The sequence below is a fragment of the Silene latifolia genome, chromosome 6, assembly GCF_048544455.1.
Source record: "Silene latifolia isolate original U9 population chromosome 6, ASM4854445v1, whole genome shotgun sequence".
In the NCBI taxonomy this organism is placed as follows: Eukaryota; Viridiplantae; Streptophyta; class Magnoliopsida; order Caryophyllales; family Caryophyllaceae; genus Silene; species Silene latifolia.
The window spans coordinates 32,065,191-32,092,758 of NC_133531.1; the positions used below are offsets into that span (position 1 = coordinate 32,065,191).

Sequence of the window (27,568 nt, forward strand, 5' to 3'; positions counted from 1 at the left end):
TATGAACATCCATTTGATGAAGTTCTCATTTCTTTACGGCAGCCACAACGAGAAAGGTGCGAATGGTTACCATTTTGACAACCGGAGCAAAGGTCTCACCATAATCCAGCCCCTCCACCTGATGATTGCCAAAGACAACTAAACGGGCTTTATAGCGTTCAATGGAACCATCCGACTTATACTTAATTTTATAGACCCAGCGACAGCCAAGAGCCTTTTTATCGGAAGGAAGGCCAGTCAACTCCCAGGTGCCATTATTTTCGAGAGCCGTAATTTCATTTTGCATTGCCTGGCACCAATTATCATCCCGAACAGCTACTTTAAAGGAGGTTGGTTCAACACATGTAGTTATAGCTTCAAGGAAATGTATATGGCCCGACGAGAATTTATCACAATTAACGTAATTGGCTAAAGAATAAGGAGTACCTGAGTCCGATGACGAGGGAGTTGATGAGCTAGACTGGGATGGACTTTTAGTTGTATCGAGAACATAACCACACAACCTCGAGTTAGGGAACTTAGCACATTGACCACGACCCATATCGGCAGATATAGGATCACGGCCCGTGCTAGGCTGAGCAGGCTCGGTCTCGGTGGAGGGATTTGGCACAGTTTCAGGAGCACCGATGGCCACTGTTTCAGGAGCACTGCTGGCCACGGTTTCAGGGGCACTTGCGGGTGTGTCAATGGTCGAAGTAGCAGACCCCCCCCCCCCCTCACCCATGAGGTGGGATACATCATCATTGAAATTGAAAGATGTCGGGGCAAGAGGCTCAGGCGGGGTAGGGTCAGGAGCAGCAAGAGGAAAAGAATCCTCATAAAAATGACATCGCGAGAGACAAAAAATGTGTCCGTCGCAAGGTCGTAAACCTTCCATCCTTTTGTATTATGTGGGTAACCAAGAAACAAACATTTGCGACTTCGTGGCTCAAATTGATCACCGTTAGTCTTTTGATTATGAACAAAACAAAGGCAAACAAAAACGCGCAAGTTATTATAAGAAGGAGCAACCCCCAAAAGAACCTCAAATGGCGTTTTATGCCCAAGTAAAGCAGAGGGCGTACGATTAATGAGATAAGCAGCAGTAAGCATGCATTCACTCCAAAAATTTTTAGGAAGGTTACCTTGGAAACGAAGGGCCCGCGCGACATTTAAAATGTGACGGTGTTTACGCTCGACGCATCCATTCTGTTGCGGTGTACCCACACAAGACTTTTGAAAATGAATACCATTTTGAAAAAAATAAGCAGCCATACAATTAAATTCATTCCCGTTGTCGTTGCGCACCATCTTAACCTGCTTAGAGAGTTTCTTTTGTATCATAGATAAGAAGGTCATAAACATCTCAGTAACCTCAGTCTTATCCATAAGTAAATAAACCCACACAGACCGAGAACGGTCATCAACAATAGTGAGAAAATATTTTGCACCGCAAGATGACGGAATACGATAAGAACCCCATAAGTCGCAGTGAATTAAATCAAAAATATCCGTAGCAATATTGTCACTTAAATCAAAAGAATTTCGATGTTGTTTAGCGAGATGGCACACATCGCACACCAAGCTTTTATTTGAACTAAAATTACGAAGGGAAGGTATAAATTGAACCACTTTCTCAGCCGGGTGGCCAAGACGATGATGCCATAAAGCAGCTGAACCCTCCAAGCCCACCTTATGAACCGAGAGCCTGTCATCCGAGCGAAGAAAGTAAAGTCCATCCCGCAGCTCACCGACTCCAATCATCGTCCTCGAGGAACGGTCCTGTATAAAACAAGAGTCTTTAGCAAATTGTAATAAATAATCATTATCGGTCGTTAATTGAGAGACGGAAATTAAGCTACAAGTAAGGCTAGGAACAAATAAAACCCGACGGAGCACAATCCCACTCGTGAGTCGCACCGTACCTATAAGTGGGGCCAAGACCTGCTGCCCATTAGGAAGGCCAACGGGTCTTGTAGGAATATCACATTGCTCCGTAAAACAACTCAAATCGCCTATGACATGGTTAGAAGCACCTGTATCGATAATCCAAGTAGAAAACATACCGCTTAACCGTTCAGACGAGGAGACGGAGTGAGTAGAAGAAGTCACATTAGCTCCGGCAAATAGGTAATTGGCGTGGACAGAGGACCCCGTGGTTGAACCCGCCACCCCAGATGCAGACCCAACACCCCGTTTCTTGTGCAAATCAGCAAGTGTGCGAGGGCGTGATCCCCACCAGTCCGGAAATTTGTTCAGTCGAATAAAACAGGAAGCGAATTCATACCCATTCACATTGCAGTGGGAACAAAACAACTTCCTGCGCTCGACTTTCTCAGCCTCTCGAATTGCCTTCCATTCAGCGGGAGTGCGTGATGTACCAGGGACCGCATAGGCAACAATGTCTGGTGTATCGGAGTGCGACGGAGCAGACAGAAGAAGACGTTCTGCCTGAAGGGCAGCATGATATCCACGGTTCAAGGAGGGAAGCGGGTCAAGTTGAATTTGTTGATTGCGGAGGGTACCGTACAAGCTATGGTCGAGACCCATAAAAAATTGATGGAGTCTCTCGTTGTCAAGTCGTTGGAGGGCTTTAGTAGAGATGTCACAGAGACATTGACCACACTTGCACGCAAAGGGCGGTTCATAAATCGCTAAAGCATCCCATAAAGTTTTTAATTTACCATAATATTCGGTAATTGACATACCTTTTTGTTGTTTACAGTTGTCATCAGATTTAAGGGCATGAATTGTCGTGCCATCAACCACCGCAAATCTATCCTCGAGTTCCTTCCACAGTGTAGCCGCGTCTTCAACGTATGGGACACTGGTTAGAACGGATTCATCGATGGTATGTCGAAGCCATTGAACGATGGTGCAATTCACTAACTCCCATTGTTCAAGTAGTTTTGGTTCGGTTGGTTTGGGTACGGTACCGTCACAAAAGCCGAATTTGCGACGAGATTTAAGAGACATTTGGATGGAGCGACTCCAATCTTCGTAATTATTACTTGTAAGCATGACGTTTGAGATTTTAATTCCCGGAATGTCATGAGATCCGAGATAAAAAGGAGAAAGGGGATCGATTTTAAACTCAGACGAGCCACCTTTGTCGCCTGAGGAGGTGTTGAGAGTTTCGCCAGTCATGGCGAGAAAAGAGAAAACGTGAAGCAAAAATTAGGGTTTGAATTTTTTTTGTGAGAAACCTGGCAGCTCGATACCATGATACGAGATGTTTTGGAAATCTTAATTGTGTTATTGATATTAGGAAGCCTTTAGCTTAAATAGTTTACAAAGCCCTTAGAATAGGGAAGACCAAATCAAACGGAATATATGACATAACAAACTCGGCTTAAGATTACGATATTAGTTAATATTACGATATACTTCCCTAATATATTTGTTTGAGGTCTTTCTTCTTAAAGCTGGATTGGGGTTTACTGGAATTTGTGTTTAGTTGGTGTTTCTTTCACCTTCTATATAGCTGTCTGTCGCTTTAGGCAGCAACATGGAAGATGCTAATTATTTAAGGTCGGGTTTCGCTGGTATCTATTTGTTGGGACTTTGTTTAGTTTATATAGTTACATTGGCAGCCTAAGGATGAAATTGTTGCTAATCTTCGGGTTTTTCGTGAGCCAATATACTGCAGTCCAGGTAGCTCTTTTTTTCAGTTTGTGATATTCTTACTTTCATCGTAGCAAAGTTTCTTACTTTATAGGTGTTGTTAGGTCAGCTGCTTGTTCCGCTTAGTGTTGTTTATTGGCTTGTTTCTTTAGCTGCGTTTTCAGTGTTAGTCATGTTTGATTGTCAGTTGATTGCGGGTTTTACTACTTAGTTAAGGTTTAACCTTAATTGGTTTTGTTAGTCTTTGTTGTGCGTTGTTAGTGTATAGTGAACACCTGACTATTCATCTGTGTACACTTTGGATGTCCTCACTGTGAACTATATTGTGTTCTTATCTGGACGTGCATTTTTTTTTTGCTGTTGGGTGATTACTACTTGGGGCACAGGCTTATCTGATAATTGAAGATCTATCTATTTTTCTTTTAAAATTAAATTTTCCTGTGAAGTAAATAAACTTTTATTTACCTGTGCTATATCGTTCACCAAAGCATAAATGCGACACTAGTTGACATACACAATGACATAAAGGTTAAGCTAAATGCTGACACATTTCCTCATTCTACCTTCTCGTCTTTGCAGTTCATGCGTCAGGCGAAAAAAGTTACTGGAACAGACAAGAGGCATCAATACGAAAGGTTTATTACTTCACCTTCCCTCTATATGTACTCGTGACTCATGACTCATGACAGCAACTGAATTGCCTCTTTGATTGAGGTTGTTTTGACTTTTACCCGGGTACAAGACTACAAGTAGATGTAGGTGGTTTACTTATCCAAATTTATTCCAATATATCATTAGAAAATTAAGCAAAGATACCTTACAGGTTATAAGTGTACAAGCAATGGAAATGCCTTACTTTGTTTTTTTTGATTGTAATAGTTTTAACTTAATTACCTGTGTATATGTGGATATAGTGATTTGAACAATTTAATGTAGAGACTGAATTTGAAAAGTTGCCATTGTGTAGGCGGTCGGAGTCCTGGAAAGGTTTAACAAGGCACGCTATCCGGAGCAATGAAAACCAATTTCTTAGGTATTGCACTTGAGTTATTATTATTTACAACCTTCCTTGACAATTAGCTCAGGCCATATCTCCGCCCCAAATCATTATCCTTGCTTCCTGCGGGTTAATGGAATTCCAAGAACTTGTTAAGGGTTTAGCGTTTACATTTGCTTTCTTGATTCAACTTTCCACCATGAAGGTCATCATAACCAACTTTCATGATTATCTTGCTTGATGATTATCCTGCTATCAGCTCGCTTCTAACTCCTTTATCAGCTCAAATTTACTTTGTCAGTTCATTGCGTTCTCTCATTTTATTTCTTTATTTATTATTTGACTTCCAGTTAGTTTTTTTCTTACCTTTTCTTAGGATTGTGGGTTACCATCTAGGTACTACCTTAATTTTAGTGTAATCCACCGTTTTTGTATAAATGGATGTCAAATATGTGGTTACTTACGTTCTTTATCATGTTTTGTTTTAATTTGCCAAGTCGACATCACCTCTCTTTTGCAGAAGTACTTTCTAGGATGGTTTCATGCGTGATTGCTATGTGTGGTTGCTACCGCTACTGTCATTGGTGGTGTAGGTGCAGGTTGAACTTTGCACTTACCATGTTTGCTTCTTTTGTATCTCCTCCTACCCATCCCCTTTTAACTCCATCAATTCATCCGTCTTTCTTTTTTTTTGTTTATTTATCAGTTTAAAATCTTCATTTGGTTTTATTACTATTGTTGCCATATAACTCGGTCTATTTGTTTTATTAGGCTAAATTCCAGGCTTCCTCTTAATACGGTTGCTGCTTATATTTGGATACAAATGCCGGCTGTTAAAGTCGGGAAAGCCTCAATGCTGGAGCTGATGTTATGACTAAGTTTTCTGCTTTTGGTTTGATTAAGTATTTCTCTTTGTTTACTGTTGATTTGTAGTTTATTTATTTTCCCCTTTTCGTAGTAGTTATTGCGATCATTCAACTTATGTGATTAGTTGGTTGTTTGCATATTGATTTCAGGCAATTGTCGATATAACTTGAGGATTATTGTCAGTTGAATCAAGGTAAAGTGAAAAGAGGAAATGATCCAACAACCATTTTTTATAATTTCTTTTGTAGTTTGCTAATTGCTGTTGATGTCCAGTTGTGTTATCCTTTATGTTTTGATTCCTGGAATTTTATACAACGAATGCAGACAGTTGTATGATGATCCGATCATTCGGATCTAGCTTCTTCAATTTCTTTATCAATTGTTTTTACCTGCCTAGGATTTGTAAACTTAATTTCTTTACTTCTTCACCTTAGCTTCTTTAGTTAATGATGACGATTATGGTGATGACTGATTTTCACTGTGATTGGTGCGGCATGACAGATAGTTCTTACTTTTTAAAGGTTTGGTATCAGTGGTGGTGATGTGCCCGTGGGGACATCACCGAGGCACGTCGAGAACAGTAAGTATTTCATTTATTTTCATTGGATTGTGTGCCTTTCAGAGATTGACAATAAAGACTACCAACTTCACCGATTTCAGTGGTGATGGGATGAGTATGGTGACTAATATGCTTGCATTTTGCCGATTTAGCTTCGGTTGCCTTTATTTGACTATCTTCTTTAATCTGATACAAGTATCAGAAAACGGGTGTGAATGATGAAGATAAAGCTATAAACAATGTTGAGATTGAGCAGATTGTTAGTCAAGCGGACAACCCTGCCAAATTACTTCAGTGTCCAGAACGGGGGTTCAATACCACTTATCTTCTCTTAGAAACCTTATTTGTGGAATGCCAAGGCAGAAACTTTATGTGAGTTCGGAACTCGCCCAACCTTACCAGACTTGCGCCTTATTTGTTTAGTTTATGTTTACCATTTTATTACATGCACAACCTCAAAGAGGAATCTTGGTTATGTGGCCACAATTTTTTTTCCGGAAACTACGCCTGAGATATGGAAGCCCCATAATTCTCTTGAATTTGCTTAAGGTGATGTTTTTGTCGTTTGCATATAGCATGGTTCTGCTTTGAGCATCTTTCTCAGCTCAACCTCTACAGAACATATAAGGATTGATACTTTACTTATCTCACATTTGCTTGTTTTCCAAGGCGCTATTTACTTTCGAGTGAACCGTATTGTTTCTTCTCGGAACACGGGGCCTCCTCGTTGAACAACTTTTAGCTTTTGTGTGTGTTTGGTTGGACATGGTTGAATATAGGGGTTTGATATGGGGCTATTTCCACATAATCCCACCCAGGTTCCTATTTGCTTGATATTATTTTGCTTTCTGTTAGCCCTAGAATTGTCCTGTCTGACAAGACAAGAATCAGGCAATGCCCAAAGCCGAATCTGAAAAGGAAATGCGTGAAGCCAGGCATTTGGAGTGCATGGACAGGCACCAAGCAGGAGGGAAACGCAGAGTAAGGCAGCCAGTAAGCCTGGCCCAAAGAAATACTATGACAGACACAAAAGCAGCACCATCAAAGCTGGTCAGGGGATAAGAAAAGCACACTCAGGCTATAAACAAACTCTCTATAAACGGGGAAGACCTATTCAAACGTACAAGAGAAGAATGTGGAAGAAATAATCAAAGGAAAAGGCTGGAATATAGCATAGGACCACACAACCACCTCCGGGTAAATAGGGCACGAGGCCTATTTACCGGGAAATCCTAAACAAACTCTAGGAGGACCGTGGGAAAATCATTATAAATAGCTTGGAAGAAGAAAGAATAAGGACACTCACTCGTTCACTCACACAATCTTACTATTACTCTCAATCTCTTGTATTCAGCATATAACTAAGCATTACTCTTAGCCTTTCCTATTCAGTACAACGCCTGGCATACAAATTCCCTGCCAGGCTACTTAAAATCATAGTGCAAATCCCTCCTGGCTTGGTGCCCGTGGTTTTTTCCCTTATTCCCAGGGTTTTTCCACGTATAAAATCTTTGTGTCTTTACTTTTTGTTCATTTATTTATTTATTTAGTTACATTAGTCAAGCGAGTTAGATTGAGTTAGATCACCACTCAAATCTTCCCTGGCAAGACGTCATTATTCAGTGAAAATCCTGCTAAAACAGTTGGCGCCCACCGTGGGGCATCTAGCTCAAAAATAATCAAAACCCAAAACCAAACAGCACAAAAATTCAAAAAATAACTGGAGACAGTATTGAACAACAACTGGCTGCCGCCCAACAACAATTGTTGGAAATGGAACAGCTGAAACAGAAAATGACCCAGGCTGAAGCTGAAGTTGCAAAACTAAAGGAATCAGAGTCTAGCCTAAAACAAAGGCTAGGAGACAAAGCTTCAGGATCAAAATTGAAGGTTCAACCTGGCACGCCATTCTCCTCAATCATCAGGAACATTGATTTCTCCAACTTTAGGACTCCTACTCCATCAAAGTCCAGAGTAGGAGAAGATACAAACTCAAAAGAAATTCTAAATGAAGAGGCTGTACCGGATCAAACCAATACAACAATCATGATGGCCATGCTCCAGGAAATTCAAAAACTCCATGAAAAATTTGAGAAGATCCCTGGAGTACCCACTCCCATTGAAGAGGCAAATCCAGAAAGCTATGCTGGCTTACCCTTTGTGGATGAGATAGCAAGGATAGATTTGTCAAAGAAATTTGTGGTTCCTTCGATGAGAATCTATGATGGGACTACAGATCCACAAAATCATGTAGCCTACTACAAACAAAGGATGTTGTCAGCTTCTATTCCCAGTGAACTACGACAAGTCTGCATGTGCAAGGGATTTGGGACAACCCTGAATGGGTCTGCCCTACAATGGTACATAAACTTGCCAAATGGAAGCATCAAGTCCTTTGCTGACCTGGTCAACTCCTTCAACCATCAGTTCGCCAACAGCAGAGAACTTGAGAAGAGATCCAGTGATCTGTACAGGATCAAGCAAAAGCCTGGTGAATCAATTAGATCATTCATGACCAGATTCAATAAAGAAAAGGTTTCAATCCCCAGATGTGATGTTGGAACAGCCGTGGAAGCTTTCAGGCAAGGGCTACCCTTGGACAATGATTTCTATGACGCGATGACTATGAAGCCCTGCCATACCTTTGAAGATGTCCAGGCATTAGCCATAGGCTATATTCGACTGGAAGAAGATAAAGGTTTCAAAGAAGACAACGCTGACAACAACCCAGGATATGACAAAACCAACAGGAAAAGTTCCAACCACAGAGGAAGCAGTTCTAGGCCATCCCCTTATACAAGGCCTGACAGATCAGAAGTCAACTATGCACAAGAACAACGAGATAATTCCTATACTTATCCCGTATCCAAGAGTATAACTTCTCTGTTGATATTGCAGGATTAATCAAAAGACTTGACAATATGGGAGCCATTGTCAAACGGCCAAAGAAGACGGACAACCCCAACTCAAGGAAAGACACTACAAGATGGTGTGAATTCCACATGGACATAGGACACACAACAGAAGATTGTCTGGGATTACGCAGGCAAGTGGCCTACCTACTGAAGAAAGGTTACCTGAAAGACCTGATGCCATCAAAGAGCAAGGAAGATGACAGAGCAAGAAAAAAATCAAGAAAGGCAACAACGTGACCTGCCCCCATCACCACCCATCTATGAGGTCAAATTCATCAATGGAGGATAAGAGATCTGTGGCCTGACCAGTTCTGCTGCAAAGAAAATCTTCAGGGAGTCAAAAATGAAATCTCCTTTTAAACCTAGAAATTTACCTCAAATTAATTTTGACGACACTGATATGCAGGGAATTCCTGACCTACACCATGGTAGCCTGGTTATCACCATGCAAATAGAGACTGCACGTGTTCTTAGAATTCTAGTAGATGGAGGCAGCTCAGTCAACCTGATCATGCTCGATGTCCTAAAAGCAATGAAGATTGATGAAAGCCAGATCATAAATAAATGTAATGTCCTAGTGGGATTCAGTGGAGAGACAAAGAACATGTTGGGAGAAATATACTTGCCAACATATGTGGAAGGAGTCTCCTCATATGAGAGATTTGGAGTCCTGGACTGCTAGTCATCCTACAATGCTATCCTAGGAAGATCATAGATCCATAATGTCAGGGCTATACCTTCTACCTATCACTAATGTGTCAAGATACCAACAGAATGGGGAATAGCAACCATAAAAGGTGAACAAAAATCTGCCCAGGAATGTTACATTGAATCGTTAAAACCTTCCAAGACAGGTAAGTCTCTCGCCTAGCAACTACAGTACCCTGTCAGGACCACTTATGTGGCGGAAACCAAAATGGAACAGATCAAGTAATTTTAGACCCAGAGTATCTTGACAGGCATGTACTGGTAGGATCTGATGTCCCTGACAATATCAGACCAAAATTAGTAAGTTTTCTTAAGAGTAAATCTTCATGTTTTGCCCGGTCTCACTTTGATATGACCGGTATAGATGCTAATATCATTACCCATAAACTCAACATTGACAAATCTTATAAGCCGATACAACAGAAAAGAATAAAATTTGCATCTGAACGCAATACCATTATTAATGAAGAAGTAGACAAATTGCTAGACATGGGAATGATAAGAGATGTCATGTACCCTGAGTGGCTGGCAAATGTGGTGGTAGTATAAAAGAAGAATGGCAAGAGGAGAGTTTGTGTAGACTATACAGACCTCAACAAAGCCTGCCCTAAAGACCCATTCCCACTTCCTCATATAGATGCAATGGTAGACGCCACAACAGGACACGAACTCCTAACATTTATGGATGCCTCAAGTGGATTCAACCAGATCAAGATGCACCCATATGACCAGGAACACACTGCATTTATCACAGAAAGAGGCATATACTGCTACACAACAATGCCCTTTGGCCTGAAGAATGCAGGGGCAACATACCAACGCCTGGTCAACATGATGTTCAAAGATCAAATAGGGGATACAATGGAGGTCTGTATTGATGACATGGTGGTCAAATAAAAAAAGGCTGAAGATCATGTCAGGGATCTAAAAGTAGCTTCAGATAATGGAAGAATTTAACATGAAGCTCAACCCTTCCAAATGCCATTTTGGAGTTTCTTTAGGCAAATTTCTGGGATACATGGTAACCAAAAGAGGAATCGAAGCCAACCCTGAACAGATAAAAGCTATCCTGGAACTAGAATCTCCCAAATCAGTCAAAGACATCCAAAATTTAATAGGAAGAGTTGCAGTCCTGAACAGATTCATATCCAGATCATCAGAAAGATGCATATCCTTCTATGACCTTCTCAGGAAGAACAAATTATTCAAATGGTTGCCTGAACACGAAGCAACCTTCCAGGACCTAAAAGCATACCTAACTACTCCCCCACTGCTAGCCAAACCAGACAAAGGAGAACCCTTGACGGTCTACCTGTCTGTCACTGAAACAGCAGTAAGCGGAGTCCTAACCAAGGAAATTGAAGGCCAGCAGCACCCAGTCTATTATGTAAGTAAAACTCTCCTGGATGCAGAAACAAGGTATGGTCTACTTGAAAAATACGTACTTGCTTTGATCATGTCTTGCACCAAACTCAGACCTTACTTTGAAAGTCACCCAATCATTATCGAACCACCTTCCTATCAAATCTGTCCTGAGAAAGCCTGAGCTTCAGGCAGAATGGCAAAATGGTCAGTACAAATAAGCACCTATGACATAACCTTTGAACCCAGGACAACAATTAAGTCTCAGGCATTAGCAGACTTTGTGGCTGAATTCTGCCCTAACCTAGAACCAGACCTCATTAAAGAGGTCAACCATCTAGACACCTGTAAATCAGGCCAGGAATGGACCTTACAGGTAGATGGAGCAACAAATATGAGAGGAACTGGCCTAGGACTACTATTGAAATCAGTACAGGGAGACCTAATTGGTCAGGCTATTAGTTGTGAGTTCAAAGCAACAATCAACGAAGCTGAATATGAAGCCTTGATTGCTGGACTTAAGGTATGTATAGAACTTGGTGTGGCAAACCTCAAGGTAAAAACTGACTCCCTTTTAATTTCTAATCAAGTCAAAGGAACATATGCTGCAAAATATTCAAAAATGGTCCTCTATTTAGACTACGTCAAAAATCATGGCAAAAAATTTAGTTCATTTGACATTGACCAAATACCACGGGACTTGAATACTCAGGCTGATGCCTTAGCCAGCCTGGGGTCAAATTTCAACCCTGATGTGTTTGATAAAATACCCATTGTCCACCTGTTAGAATCAACCATTGAAAGATCTGACCAAACTTGTCCTATCCATGAGGACACAACTTCTTGGACCAAACCATACTATGATTGGTTCTTACAGGGACACTTCCTAATGATAAGAACGAGGCAAGGGCCCTAAAGATCAAAGCCTCTACCTATACTATTATCAATAACATGTTGTTCAAAAATTCACAGGCTGGACCTTACCTGCGTTGCCTGGAACCTCATGAAGCTAAACAGGTCATAGAGGACATACACGATGGATACTGTGGAAATCACAAAGGTGGCAGAAGTCTGGCTAGCAAAGTTCTAAGAACAAGCTAATTTTAGCCAACCCTCAGAGCTGGTTGCATAGCTTATAGCTCCAAATGTAAAGCCTGCCAGATCCATTCTCCCTTCATCCACCAACCATCAGAGCTACTTCACTCCATCTCAGCTCCCTAGCCATTTATGAAGTGGGGAATGGACATTGTAGGCAAACTACCACAAGCCCCTGGACAAAAAGTCTTCATGCTAGCCATGACCGACTACTTTTCAAAATGGATAGAAGCAGACTCATACAGGCAAGTCAAGGAAAAGGATGGCATATCATTCATCAAACGCAACATCATTTGCAGATATGGCATCCCTTCAGAGATTATCTGTGACAATGGTACCCAGTTCGTGGGAAAAAGAACAAAAGCTTTTTGTGCACAATGGAACATCAACCTGGTAACCTCTACACCAGGCTATCCAGAAGCCAACGGTTAGGCAGAATCCAGCAATAAAGTTGTAATCAGCTGCCTAAAGAAAAAACTACAAAAAAGAAAAGGCAGATGGGCTGAAGAACTCCCACTAGCCCTCTGGGTTGACAGAACAACACCTAAGACGTCCACTGGCTAAACTCCATATTCCCTGGTCTATGGCTGTGAAGCAGTAATCCCAGCAGAAGTCCATATATTAACCAGCAGAAGTAGCATGAATACCATAGAGGAAAATAAACCACTATTACAAGACAACCTGGCCCTCACTGAAGAACTAAGAGATGCAGCCAAGATCAGGATAGCCTCCTATCAACAAACAGTAGCCAGAAGCTACAACAAAAATGTTAACATCAGGGTATTCAAGGAAGGAGATTTGGTCCTATGAAAGGTCTTTCCCAATACTAAAGACAAAAATGCTGGCAAATTTGCCCCGACATGGGAAGGATCATACCTGATTGATTCAATAGTAGGACAGGGAGCTTACAGACTACAAACTTTGGACGGAGAAATGATCCCCAGATCTTGGAACATTTCCCACCTAAAGTTATTTCATGTCTAAATTAAAACCAGGTAAATCTATTAACTATATCTGTGCCTGACTAAGTTTCATATAGCAAACCCCCAAATGAAATCATGTGACCTTAGCAAACTACGTTTTCCTGCTACCTGATATTTTGCCTGCATATCTGCCTATTTTCTTCTACACTATTGCCTGTTTAGATCCTACTGTTTTTGAATCATGAAGACTTGTTTTACGCCCTTTTTCCATTAGTTATACTCTACACACGGGCTCAAACAAATATTCAGGATTGAGGGTCTCTCTACCCAACCTGAACAGCATCCCAGAAACGCTTTTTTCAAACACTAGGCACCTGCCTACCTGACACAGAAAACACACATAAAAAACTGAGCTCAGTACAAAAAAATAAAAGACAAGTACGATGGTGGAATAGACCAGACCACTTGTCTAACAAGCCCTCCTGACAGGCTGAGGGTCATAAGCCCTCCTGACTGGCAACCGCCCCCCTCACTAAAAAAAGCCCTCCTGACAGGCAACAAAGCCATAATTTCCTAAATAAGGAGTGAGAGCCATAAGCCCTTCTCACATGCATCCTTCTAACAAAATACTTCAAAATGCATTGTTTATAGGTACGAATCAGGTCATTCAAAGAAACCAAGAGAAAAGAGGATTCAAATTGTACCAAAGCAAAAAAAATGTGACTGCGCAGGGAATACCCCTCCCGGATAAGGCAAAACATCCTCAAAAATAAAAATATTGTTTGTCCAGGGAACATCCCCCTGGATGGGCCAAAATAAAACAAAACAAACAAACTATTACTTCAAAAATAAACCAAAAACAAATTAGCCTGCCTTGGAAGCAGTAGCAGAGCTAATCCCCTCATCAACAAGCTCCTCATCCTCCTCTTCTTCATCATCCCCCCCTTCATCAGCGTCACCACTCTTCTCCTTGGACGGAGGATAATCCACCTCATCATCAGCATGCAGCTTACAAAGCTCAGGGTAATTAGCATTAAGGTTGGCTATCTCCTGGTCAGGATCCCAGAAAGGCACGACTTCGACAGGCTCCTTCATAGCATCTACACGACTCCTACCAAAGAAGTAAAGAGCAACATTCTTATACCTGCCCTGCACCAAGTCCCTCTCAACAGCCAACTCCTCATTTACCTTTAGTTGCTCCTGCATAGCCTGCTTCTCAGCCTTCAATTCTTCTTGGACAATGTCAAATTTAGCCTGGAGAGCTTTCAGGGCATCTTGAGCAGAACCCAGCTTGGACGACTCCACCACCAACTGAGCCTTCCCTGCCTCATTGTCCTCATTCAAAGAATGATTCTCAGCTTTTGCCGTTTCCAATTCAGCTTTAAGCTTGACAACATCTTTCTTCAGGATCTGCACCTCCCCATCCAAGGTATCTTTGAGGTTGGTTAAAGAATCCAGCTGACAGGCACCTCTTAACATATCATTTACATTCTGCGAAAAATATCACCATTCAGGCCACACGAAAAAAAAATAACCAATACAAAATCCGACAAAAAGAAATTACCTACTGCAACATAGTGATCAGATTGGCAGCATAATCCCTGGTACGGTACATAACAGCCAAGGCACAAGCAGAAGAGTCCTCAGCCTGATACTTATAATAAAGGTCGTCAACCATAAAAGATTGAGCCTGGATCTGTTTTTTGGCAAACTGAACCTCATCTAGCCGAGCTCTAACCCCTCTAACCTCATGGACCCCACCCGAAGCCTCGTCAACCCTCTTCCTCTTTTCAGCCCGACCAACCTCATCCACAACCCTTTCAGGAGACGCCAATTGTACCTCCTGAATAGGCTCCTGAACCTGCACGACATTATCAATCCCTGTAGCCTTACTACTTTTGGATTTCTCCCCTATAATTTGGGAAAGATCTGCCTTGACCAGGGATAAACCAAAACTATCTATCCTAGCAGAAACCCTAGTAGCTGCACGACGAGGTTCTACATCAGCAATATAAACACGTGTTCAAATAAAAAATCTACAAAGAAAAAGCAACAAAACTTACTCCCTGATGAAGAAGCCCCTGAAGCTTTAGCACCCTTCACTGGTTTGTAAGTGCTCAGTTTAGCCTTCTTGAAATGAGGCATATGTGCCTGCCCCAGACAGGCATGCCATGTTCTTTCCTCTTCAGGCAACGCCATAAAGGTTGCAATTCGGTCAGCCAACCTCTCAGCATCAGGATCATTTGCCCAATCGGTCACTATAAAAACAAAAGCAAGTAAGCATATTTTCAAAGTAGTATGAATCATCTCTAATCAGAATACAATACAGGAAAAGAAAAATTACCTCCCTCAACGGCAGGGTAATTAAGGTAATCTAGATCAGGGGCAATAGAGTCAGCCCTGATGAACATATAGATCTGGGCCCATCCCTTATCATCTTCTGAATCGAAATTGGTAATCAGATAAGCCATCTTCGACCTGACTCGAAGATTAAACCGACCATGGGAGTGACTCTTCAAATGGTAGACATTCTTAAAATCTTCTAGGGTGATGACCAACTTATGCTTAGTGTTGGGCCTGGAATTTCGCACAACTGACAGGATATAATTCTACCCTGGCCTGACGATCAGGGCAGGTCCGTCAGGGTAGTCCAAGTTTGGCACCAGTTGATGAGCCTAGACTCCCCCATCATCTTTAGGGTCAAGTTCAACTCTGGCCTAACAACCAGGGTGTCAGCCATGGAGAGGACAACGGTCAAAAGTAAGGTCAACATTTGACTAAGTCAGAGACAATTATATGAGATTATTACCAAATTAATATGGTAATTAAGAGCATATTAATGACGAAGATTCTGTCATAAAGAGGGAGCATTAATAAGCATTAATGCGCAATAAAGACAGCAATAAAGACATCAATTAAGGAGGAATATTCAGCATTACGTACAAAGATTTGACAGCCATTCAGCTTGGCTATATAAGGAGCATTTGAAGATCATTTGGAAGAGAACAAGGCATACTCTAACATACAAAACACAACTTATCACATTGCAAGCAAGACTACTATCATACATAGAGAGAATATTATACTTTGTGCTCGTGATATTATAATCCTCTTGAATCATAGTGAAATCTCTCCTGGCTTGGTGCCCGTAGTTTTTTCCCATTCAAGGGTTTTCCACGTACAAATTCCTTTGTCATATTATTTACCGTATTTGCACTACTTTTACTTTAATCAATCCTGCCTAGGTACGATCACGATAACATCAAAATAGGATAATACTAGTTAACTCCCATACTATTCTACCCTGGTCGTATTTACAGCCCTGCGCAAAATATGGACAAAACACTTAGTACATAATTGCTCAACTGAATGAACGATCTTCCAAACCATTGGCATGAGTTGGAATGGAGGAACCCTGATAGCCTTAATAACTTCAACCATAAAGGGAGAAAGTGGAAGCTGACATCCACCCTTTAATGCCTATTCAAAGATACAAAACTAGCCAGGACTACCCCAATTGGCCCTGACTCGGCCGCTCTCAGGGATCCAAACGCCAGCTTCAGCAGGAATAAGACCCCTGCCCTTCAGATAATGTTCAAAAGTTGGCTTCAATTGGTTAGCCTCATGGAAAGAAGTAGCCATAGCCTTCATAGGAGTATATTCAACCCCTTTGTATGACATAGACAAAATTTATGGAGGAGCAGTTATCTCCACCACTTCGTCCTCATGAATGACATCTGGAACATCAACAACAACATGAACCTTCTCAATCTCAGTAGGAGCTTTAGATGAAGCCGTCTTTCTCCTCCTCCATCCATTATTTCAGATTTAATTGAAGAATGGATTTTTTGCTTTCAAGGAAAAAAATTGATTTCTCAAGAGGAATTTTGGAAGAGACATAAACTTTAGAGAAAGAAAGGAAAGATTGAAGAATGAGAATGTAAAAGCAAAACGGACGTTGCAAGGGTTTTATAGCCGCAAAAACACAACGGGTAGCACAAGTGGACAAATCCAATTATGACTCTCATAGAGTTTGATGAACCTACCTCATTAATGAGTACTAGCCGTTATAGAAGTTGAAAGGAACTCAAACTATTTTTCCGGTAAAATATCTTTACACATTTTTTGCCTGGTTCGAATTCTTTATCTCCTTATTCCTGGCCAGATCCATTAGGGAATAAGAAGATAAGGGGCAATTGTTGGGCCCAGAATTGTCTTGCCTGACCAGACAAGAATCAGGCAATGCCCAAAGCCGAATCTGAATAGGAAATGCTTGAAGCCAGGCATTTGGAGTGCCTGAACAGGCACCAAGCAGGAGGGAAACGCAGAGTAAGGCAGCCAGTAAGCCTGACCCAAAGAAATACTATGACAGGCACAAAAGAAGCACCATCAAAGCTGGTCAGGGGATAAGAAAAGCACACTCAGGCTATAAAAAAACTCCCTATAAACGAGGAAGACCTATTCAAACGTACAAGAGAAGATTGTGGAAGAAATAATTAATGGAAAAGGCTGGAATATAGCACAGGACCACACAACCACCTCCGGGTAAATAGGGCACGAGGCTTATTTACCAGGAAACCCTAAACAAACTCCAGGAGGACCGTTGGAAAATCATTATAAATAGCATGGAAGAAGAAAGAAGAAGGACACTCACTCGTTCACTCGCACAATCTTACTATCACTCTCAATCTCTTATATTCAGCATATAACTAAGAATTACTCTTAGCCTTTCCTATTCAGTACAACGCCTGATATACAAATTCCCTGTCAAGCTACTTAAAATCATAGTGCAAATCCCTCCTGGCTTGGTGTCCGTGGTTTTTTCCCTTATTCCAGGGTTTTTCCACGTATAAAATCTTTGTGTCTTTACTTTTTGTTCATTTACTTATTTAGTTACATTAGTTAGGCGAGTTAGATTGAGTTATATCACCCCTCAAATCTTCCCTGACAGGACGTCATTATTCAGTGAAAATCCTGCTAAAACACTTCCGATTCAGAATGTCAGATTTTCCGGCATTCTATGAAAGCGTTTTACTGCTAAAGCTGCCCAATTTATAGTGATCTTGATGTTTTTACAATGGTGGTTATGATTTTAGTGTTCCGATTATTAGTTCACTAGTTTTTAGGAAAGGCATATTAGTTTGTTTTTAAATGGTTGGTGCTCTTATTGATTTTAGAACATGTGGGTAGCTTGTGATTTTAGAACATAGGGGAATATTATATAAGCCTACACTATCTCCTTTGGTTTATATATAAATCCAATGATCTAGAATATTTATTATAACTTTTCAGCTTGTCTCGTATGAGACGGTTTCATGCTAATGAAGACTAAAATATACCCCATTAGACCCTCGCCATATATGTTTCAATAACAGAATTATTACTAAATATTACTCCTTTCGACTGAGACCAAAGGTAAGACTTGCCATAAAGGGACGATCCAAACTAAAGGTAACTTTCCTTATTAGGATATTATCATTCTCTAATAGTTTTTCCTTGCCTCATGCTATTTGATTTCTTTAAGAGTGTGGTGTGTGTAAGAGTTGTTGGAAAATATTTGTGATTTAAGAATTATTTAAAGAGTTTTAATATTTGAGCAAATATATTAAATAAGGTTTATTATGATATTTATCCTCCATTCATTTCAATAGTCAATATTTTACATAAAGGTGGTCAATCACATTTATGCTTGTGATTTAATTGGTGATTAATATCACAATTATTATTTATACGTTTTGTGCATTTACGTTGGTTTTAACCATCACTATGAATGAAGAGTGATCTTGATGTTATCCATCATAATAAAAGTTTTGCATGCTTAATTGGTTGGTTAAGTGCTTTTGGTTATCACATCATTTACCATATATATCAAAGCTTAATTTTGGGCGTGGTGTAATTTTTGGTCTATAGCCAAATAGATGAATAGTGATTAAGAATAAATATTATCTTATTATATAATATTAATATTTGTCAAAGTTATTCTTTTCTACTAAATTATAATTGAGCATTGGACGATCATCGGTTCAGAGGTTCCTCTTGCTGCTACTGAAGGAGTCCAACGGGTTGTCGTATATTGGGAGAGGAACGCACTATTTGGTAACCAGTGCAGTGGAGGCGTTATCTCTCTTAGGAAAGCGCCTAGCGCGATTCGACCCAGGCCACATCTTTTCTCTCTACTCCTGTTTATATTATTGTTATTTAATTTATCATTTGTATTTAATTTATCATTTATATTATTATATTTATTTTGTAATATTATTTACAATAATATCGTGCTCCACTTTTCTAACAATCTAAGAGAGATAACTCATTACCGAAATTAATATTATAACATAAATCTGTTAATGGAAGAAACGTTCGAAGGATTTGTGAATGTCACTTACTTTTTATTTATATGGTGCCATGGTGGACGGTGGTATGTGTACAATCAAGTTCAACCGTAACTTTAAAATACCTTATTTTACGTTTGCGTGTTTCTTGTCCATCCAAGTAATGATACATAGAGTAACAAAGAAAGGAGTTAAAGTTGTTCGTATGTGTTAAATAGTGTTTATCCCATCCTTTTAGTCAGATTTTGTTATTTATAGTCATATAGTGTCATGTCTTTAATCCCAAGTATTATCTGTTCTTCTGATTTAGATTGTCCCTTATACCTGCTTTATGTTATTAGGTATACTCAATTATTTGTTTAATGACTAGTCGGTAGATAAATACTCGTAGTTATGTTCGCTAATTTCAATTGTATGTGTACATTATCGCTTTTATGGCTTTCAAATATATGAACTTCAGACTAAAATTTGGGAGAGACGATCTCTCACTAAGTTATTGAGAGACCAATCTTTCGTATCCTTTTATTTGTATTTCGTACCCTTTTTATTATTGATCGTGTCATAGTAATTTCGTACCTATTTACATAATAAATGTACCCATTTTATTATTAATCATGATTTGTATCTATTTTATTACCTTTAATACCACTTTTTCTTAAAATTGTACAATGGTCTCTCAACAAAGGTTATTAAGAGACCGTCTCTCAGGAGACCTACTCTTGACTTTATTTGTTGTGTCATAAAGTTGTGTTTATATTAAATTATTATGGACTTGGTAAATGTGGGGGTTGTTTTCGAGCTACAAGTTTTTATAATCTTTAGTTTTAGTGGTTAGCGGATTAATTTGGGCGCAAAAAATCACATTTGTGGAAAAATATAATTTTTTTTCTGGGGAATGAGAATTATGTTATGAGTTATTTGCGTTTTTGCAAATAGATTATTTATTTTATAGAGTTGTTGACTATATTTATTTGTCTCCCAAGATATTATGGTGGGAGTACTTTTACAAATGAATTTGTTTTGTTCTCGTTTAATTTGTGCCTTAAATAAAACCTAAGTATGTTGCTATATTTGTATACTACAATACTACTCCATATGATGTTTGGTTAATGTCGTAAGTCATTGTGTTTTATACTTGACTAGCTATGACTTATGAGGTGATAATGGTGGTAAAGTACTATACATGTACCATACGTATACTTTGGGCAATTGGTCTCCCTTATGACGGGTTACCATTTGTGGCGGATATTTTGTGAGATAAAATGGTAACAAAATGGGTTAGTGGAGAAAGGGGACCACATGAATAGTGTTGCAGAGAGAGAAAAAGTGGGTACATTGTGAGGTAAAGTGGTATCCGTCACAAGCTTGTGACGGATATGTCATGTCTTCAATGAGAATTTGTGTACTTTGGGTGACTTGTAATGGTTTTTATCATTGCCTATTATGAATGAATATTTGTAAATGCTAAAAGAGTAATGTTTGTTTTAATATTAATCTTATCACCATGTTTATTTAGCTTTGATATGTAATGTATTTAGAACATCTCGAGTTTTGGTTTGTTGTGTGAGTTTTGACCAATATTAAATTGGTGACATATATTCATGAGTTTCTATCACATGTACTAGTTTTAATATGGTGAAAGTGTAGAATTTGGGACATATATTATTTATTGGATGTTTATAATATATCTCACTAATTATGTTTTCCTTCTTTATTTGAAGAGATGTTAAAGCGAGATGGTTATTTATTTTTGAGACCAAAGACAACCATGGTTATATATTTTATTTATCTTTATATGGTGGAGGACTCTTATCATGGATATTTATTTTTATATGGCGGAGGTCTGATATCATGGCTGGCTATTTATTGTTATGGAGATGCGGTATCATAGAGATCTCCGTTGTGGATTATTATTATTATTATTATTATTATTATTATTATTATTATTATTATTATTATTATTATTATTATTATTATTATTATTATTATTATTATTATTATTATTATTATTATTATTATTATTATTATTATTATTATTATTATTATTATTATTATTATTATTATTATTATTATTATTATTATTATTATTATTATTATTATTATTATTATTATTATTATTATTATTATTATTATTATTATTATTATTATTATTATTATTATTATTATTATTATTATTATTATTATTATTATTATTATTATTATTATTATTATATGGGATACCACGAGCATGGAAGTGAAACGATCGAAGAGTTATTGAGATATATTATATATACTTATATTATTCGAGCCGCTTATCCTTCCTATTCCATCATTATGTCGTGGAAGATTTTTAGCTAAGCTGAAATCGCAAAGTTTAATGAAAAAATGAGATATTTGAGACGTGATCTTTGAGACACGTGTTTTTCCATCATGATGGTGATCTTATTTGAATATTCAGAAAGTGATATCACGGATCCGTTTATGAAAAAGCTGGCCAACAAGTATGTACTTGAATTACGAGAATTGAATCGTCGAGGGGAATGAGACTTATTGCCCATATGATAGTCATCGCAGTGGAAACTCGTCTTCAAAGATTGGAGATCCCATGAAAGAAGTTCAACGGGTAATAACGAAGCTGTGGGTGGGCTAATTAAGGAGAGCACAATTTGTTTGGCAGATATTTTATTTTGGTCTGCGTCTCATTCCTATGGCGAAGTGTGATATTGTGTTTTATGAGGTGCTCTCATTGATTTTTGCTGTGATGATTTTGTAGATACCTCATTTCTGCACCTCCCGCAAACTACCCGGTGATGATTGAGCCTCATGTTTGGTACACGGAACTATTTATGACAATTTGTAAGTTTATCGTCAAGTGATAGCTCAAATACTTGTGTCCACCCCTTGGTCGTCATTTACGCGCCATTACGGTCGTTTTGACAGTAATTAGAGTACATTTGGAGTCCGGGTCAAAAACCGTCTTCATTTTCTGATAACCGTTTAAAATGCCGAGTCGGAATATTTTGGAATGTTCTGAATATTTCTATTCCATATTTCATCTTTTAATCTTTTGGTAAAGTATTCTCCGAAATTATATTTTAAATAATAAGAAAATTGAGATCAACCGCAATTCCATAATAGAAGCGCGGAAAATCTTTCTTCCGCAAGAGGAAACCCTTGGGGAAAGGACGCAGCACCTGCTGCGCCTCTTCCAAGAGCCGCAGTGGTTGTTGCGCCTCTTCCCCAACTCCTCTCTGCGTATTTTAAGATCTTTTCGAGATTTACTTCCAAAGTTTTATCGAAACCCTAATTCCTCCGTGTGATTAGTATAAATAGGGACCTTCGTCCCTCATATTTCTCACGCGAGTGTCCGCCCTTCTCTTCTCCCTTTGCATTCTAAGACCGTGCTCCTTGCTTTTTGGCATCTACGTGCTTGAACTTTCGACCACGTAAACTCGGATCCTTCTGAGTACCAGCCTCGTTTTGCATGACCGACCAATTTGACCAACTCCACTCAATCAACTTAATCAATTTTGTTTAAATTGCTCTTACGAGGGCACTTTCGTCGTACATTCGAGTCGAGCAATCACTAATCGTTAACTTAGTTAATCTCGTTTCGTCAAACATGTAAGTCTGAGGGTGTAAATCCATTCTTTTATTATTGTATTTTATTTTTGTATTAATCATTGTAAGATTTACGTCGAAAGCATGTTTAAAACCGATTTATAAAACCTTTATTCAAACTTTTTTTACGAATTAACGGGAGATTGATGTCGAGAAGGAACGCAGCAACTGCTGCGCCTCTTCGAAGGGCCGCAGCATCAGCTACACCTCTTCTTGAGGTTGTCGCAGTTCCTGCTTTCCTTCACTACTACAAATCCAGGCAACTACAACGCCCTTTTAACAACGATTATTCACGAAAATCACAATAGACGTTGTAGAATGTATGGCGCGAATTTTACTAAAATCAATTACAACGGGTATGGTTATAAAAACCGTTGTTATTAGTTTTAACAACGGGTCACACATGCACAACCGTTGTTAATAATTTGGCGCAAAATTGGCGCAAAGTTAGTGAAAAGTAATCACAACGGTTATTTTTGAAACCCGTTGTTAAACCTTATTTAACAACGGGTGTTTTTTACAACCGTTGTTAAAACTTATTTCACAACGGTTGTTGTTTAATAACCGTTGTCAATACCTTCCATACTATAAACCACACAAACAGAAGTCTGCTGCAGCCACAAAACACAATCCTTAATACACAAACACAAACACAAACACAGTAGACAAACAAACACAAAACACATACACACTCTCTTTCTCTCTTTCTCTATTTCTCTCTTTCTCATCGTCGCTTTATCTTCTCGCCGTCACCGTGATTTCATCGTCTATTACGTTCGTATTTATCGGGTAAATCTCGCCGTCATTGTTAGTTTCATCGTCATTATTTTCTTTTTCTATTTATTTCTTTTGCATGTATGTGTTTTTATCGACCATTATGTTATTTGTTTAAGTATTGTTCGCATAATTAGTTAGTAAAACAATGAAGAAGCAAGATGAAGAAGTAAGATAAACATAATTAATATATATATATATATATATATATATATATATATATATATATATATTTATAAATACATAAATTAAAAAAAAAAAATTACATATGTAAAAATGCAATTCTTATATTTTCATGGAGGATCTTATTCTCGCTTCTATCGTATCCGTCCTCTCCTCCTTGGCTATTTGGAGTTCCGTTCAGCAGTTGCTATATCGTTATATAGCCGCAATCTGCTTTGCTCCGTCAAGCCATCTTCTTTGGCGTGCTTCAGTGCGGATCGAGCTTCCGCAAGGTAGCTCCTGAAACTTTCCTCAATATGGAGGAACCGGCGGATGAAGTTGTTGTTGTTCTCGATCATGGTAAGAGTCTTAAGGATGAAATCATTCATTTTCTTAGAGTTTTTGAGTTTGATTTGAAAGATTAAGTAGAGTTTGTTTTAGCGATTAGAGTTTGGAGATGAATATATGAGATAATGGAAATGTTAGTTGAGATATGCAATGTATTTATACTAAGCAATGTGTGGGTTGAGTTAATTGCTTTTTAATTAATATATATGTTAGGAAGTTGTGCCATAATCATCATCATATCTCTCAATAATGCTGCTTCAAATCCTATTACTAACCCTTCTCATTCCATATTATCCGTTCATATGTACAGTGATGTCAGTAATAATGCATGCACCGGAATTCTAACAGGCCGTAATTATGCATGCATCTAGTAATATTTAATTTAATTTTTTTTTATTTTTTAAGAACAAACAACAACGGTTATTTTAAAACAACCCGTTGTCTTTAGTTATAACAACGGTTTTGTATATTAAAACCCGTTGTTATAACTTTCCCCCCAAAATTGAGTCACACTTTCCACAACGGGTTTTTATACATAAAACCGTGGTTAATAGTTTTAACAACGATTTCCTTAAGTAAACCAACCGTTGTTAAAACCTTCTACAACAGACGCTTTAACAACGTCCGCTTTTTTATATAACAACGGTTTTTGACCGTTGTTATAGCCTGTATCTGTAGTAGTGCTTCTTCTTCCTTCGTCTCCTGTTGATTTGTTTACTTTCTTTCGTCTTTTCTTATTTGTTCCTTATTTCGTTCATATGATAATCTTAACACATAAAATTCATTAATAATTCATCTTTTAAATTCCCGACTTAAATCCCAAGTAAATAATATTTGCGGGTTTTCGTCATTAAAATCAAATCCGGGTTTTAGAGATTCGATTTATCAATATCAAATCTCTGGAATTCGACCTTTGGTATATTTTCATCTGTTTATCATCATCATCGTTAGTATTTTAAACATTAATTAACCTAATTAGTTTGTTTTAACCAATCCAATTCATAATTAGTCTTGTAATTAGTAATTAATTTGAGTCCGTCTTTTATCGTTCTTATGACCAATTTGCATGTAAATAATATGTTAAATCACTTCTATTCGAGTCAAATATTATTAATCGATCATTAAATTCACCAACGAATATTAACAATTTGCAGTTCCGGCTTCACAGCCAGAACTCACCTCAGGAACAGACGCAGTGAGCACCGCGCCTCTTCCAAGGGAAACAACTCTGATGCGCCTGTTCCGGGTTGAGTTCTGTCTCTGAACTTCCGTTGTTGCTTTGGCCTAGTATATTAGCTTACGTATGAATCAACTATTCTTCTTATTACCACCTCTAATCTGTTCGTTAATTTATTTTCCTTTTCTTTGTTCAAATTATCTGTTTTAAATGTATTTTCGACGTAAATCAATCAAACCATTGTAATTATTGTAATTTCAATTATTGTATCTTTATTGTATTTATTATTATCGTTTGTTTGTATGTCCTCACATGTAATCAACATTAAATTCCTACTTTGACCAAATTGTATGCTAAAATTATATGTTCACCGACTTAGTTAATTCTTCACATGTTAGGATTAATCTATTGGATGTTGCATTGTATGCATATAACCTTCAACATATCAAGTATAGATGATTTTCTCTAATCATTAGTAGAGGCTGCTATCGAGGCGGACGGGACTAGGTGTTCGATCAAAAGAGCTTCCTAATACGTACCCTCACCCCTTACTCCAGATCTCTGTGAACATCCGTGTTCATTGGCATCCACGAGAGTCATTCTAGGCATAGAATGCCAAGGGTAACGAGTTCTTAGTGTCTATGTCATTACTTTGTGTCTTGACATGACACGAGGTATTCGAACAGTTTCCAATTTTCCACAATAAATTGGTGGTGACTCCACAAATGCAAAAGCTTGTTTTCCCAAGCGAACCCGTGGGCCCGCGTCTACAGTTTGGCGACTCCGTTGGGGAGTAATACACTTACGTGTTGCCATGGGTAAAACTTGAACAAGGTTAGGGAATAGTTTATACGAGACAGTTGTCGGGTTTCATAACTCGGTCTTCCTAGATCGTTTATTCGGCCTTCCTAGGCCCAACCCAACCCATTCGACCAATCGTCCCGTCTAGACGGTCCAAGTTCTTTTCTGGGCCTAAGGATGGATAACGATTAACGTCAACCATACCATGATGTTTACTCCTGTTTGTATCAAGGGCTTTCACTACTCGAGGAAATGGACTAGGAATCGGCCTTACTCCTGGTTGGTACGAGCCTCTCCACAGACCTCGGGTTTGATTGTTCGGTATGGCAACCCACCCTTTAAACCAAAACCCTTTTAAATGCACTCAGCATACCGTTATAATGCCTGTATGAATGCTTGTATTAGACGTGATCACCATTTTCTAAATAAAACCATGACGAATTTTGTAAAAATCAAAACCTCTTTTAAAAATGTAGGAATTTTCGAAATAGGCTAAAATTAGCGCAAAACCAGTCGAAACTCTGTCCAAAATCGAGTCAAAATTCGGGCCTCAAAGCCCATTTCAAAACCTCACTTCGAGTCCACTCCTATAACTACACTATAGTTGACTAGGACTAACATTTCAAAACTCTGCCATTTTTCAAACTCACTTGACACAAGTGGCACACTCCCCACTTCACGAGTCTCGTCTTTTCTTTGTGTAAGTGTGCTAGAATGGTCGATCGTGTTTTGATTCATCGTCGATCTCTTGTCCAGTTTCCAAGATGCCTGACACTAGCACCACAAGCAACAGTCAACCCCAGAATGGTAATGATCAAATCCTAGCCGCGCTCGCTCGTCTCCAAACTAGCCAAGACTAAGTGTATGATCGCCTCAACACAATCGAGGGCCGAATTGTTTCCGCAGAAACTAGGCTACCTCCTGCAGAAATTAAAATGAAGTGCCTCATGAATTTGTGAATGACAACCCTCCACCTTATGTGGGACCACAAGAAGCCAACCCTCCCGTAGGTCTTACTGAAGCTGAGAAGCGACTCCAATACTTGGAGGAGCAATTGATGTACCTCAAAGCGGATGATATCTATAGGGAAAACAATCGTAAGTATGAGGCCGTGAGTGCTAAGTTGCCGACCAACTTCAACATGACGGATATCCCGAAATTCAAGGGGCATGAAAACCCTTTGAACCATATCCGTGCTTTCAAGGACTACATGTCTATCAAAGGCATCAAACCCGAGATGTTTTTAATGATCTTTCCTTCATCTCTAGACACCATCCCAAAGCAATGGTTCTACTCCCTAGAGCACAAGAAGATTGCCACCTGGGATGACGCCGCAATTGAGTTTGCT

General features: G+C 38.9%; 1 protein-coding gene across 1 annotated transcript; it reads right to left on the minus strand.

Annotated features, from left to right (window-relative positions):
* Positions 1–1,726: 1,726 nt before the first annotated feature.
* On the minus strand, positions 1,727–3,126 carry LOC141587949 (uncharacterized). The gene is made up of 2 exons (XM_074409411.1): positions 1,905–3,126; positions 1,727–1,761 (listed from the first exon to the last, which is right to left on the minus strand). Exons 1-2 carry the CDS (start codon positions 3,124–3,126, stop codon positions 1,727–1,729), a joined length of 1,257 nt encoding a protein of 418 aa, XP_074265512.1.
* Positions 3,127–27,568: the final 24,442 nt, after the last annotated feature.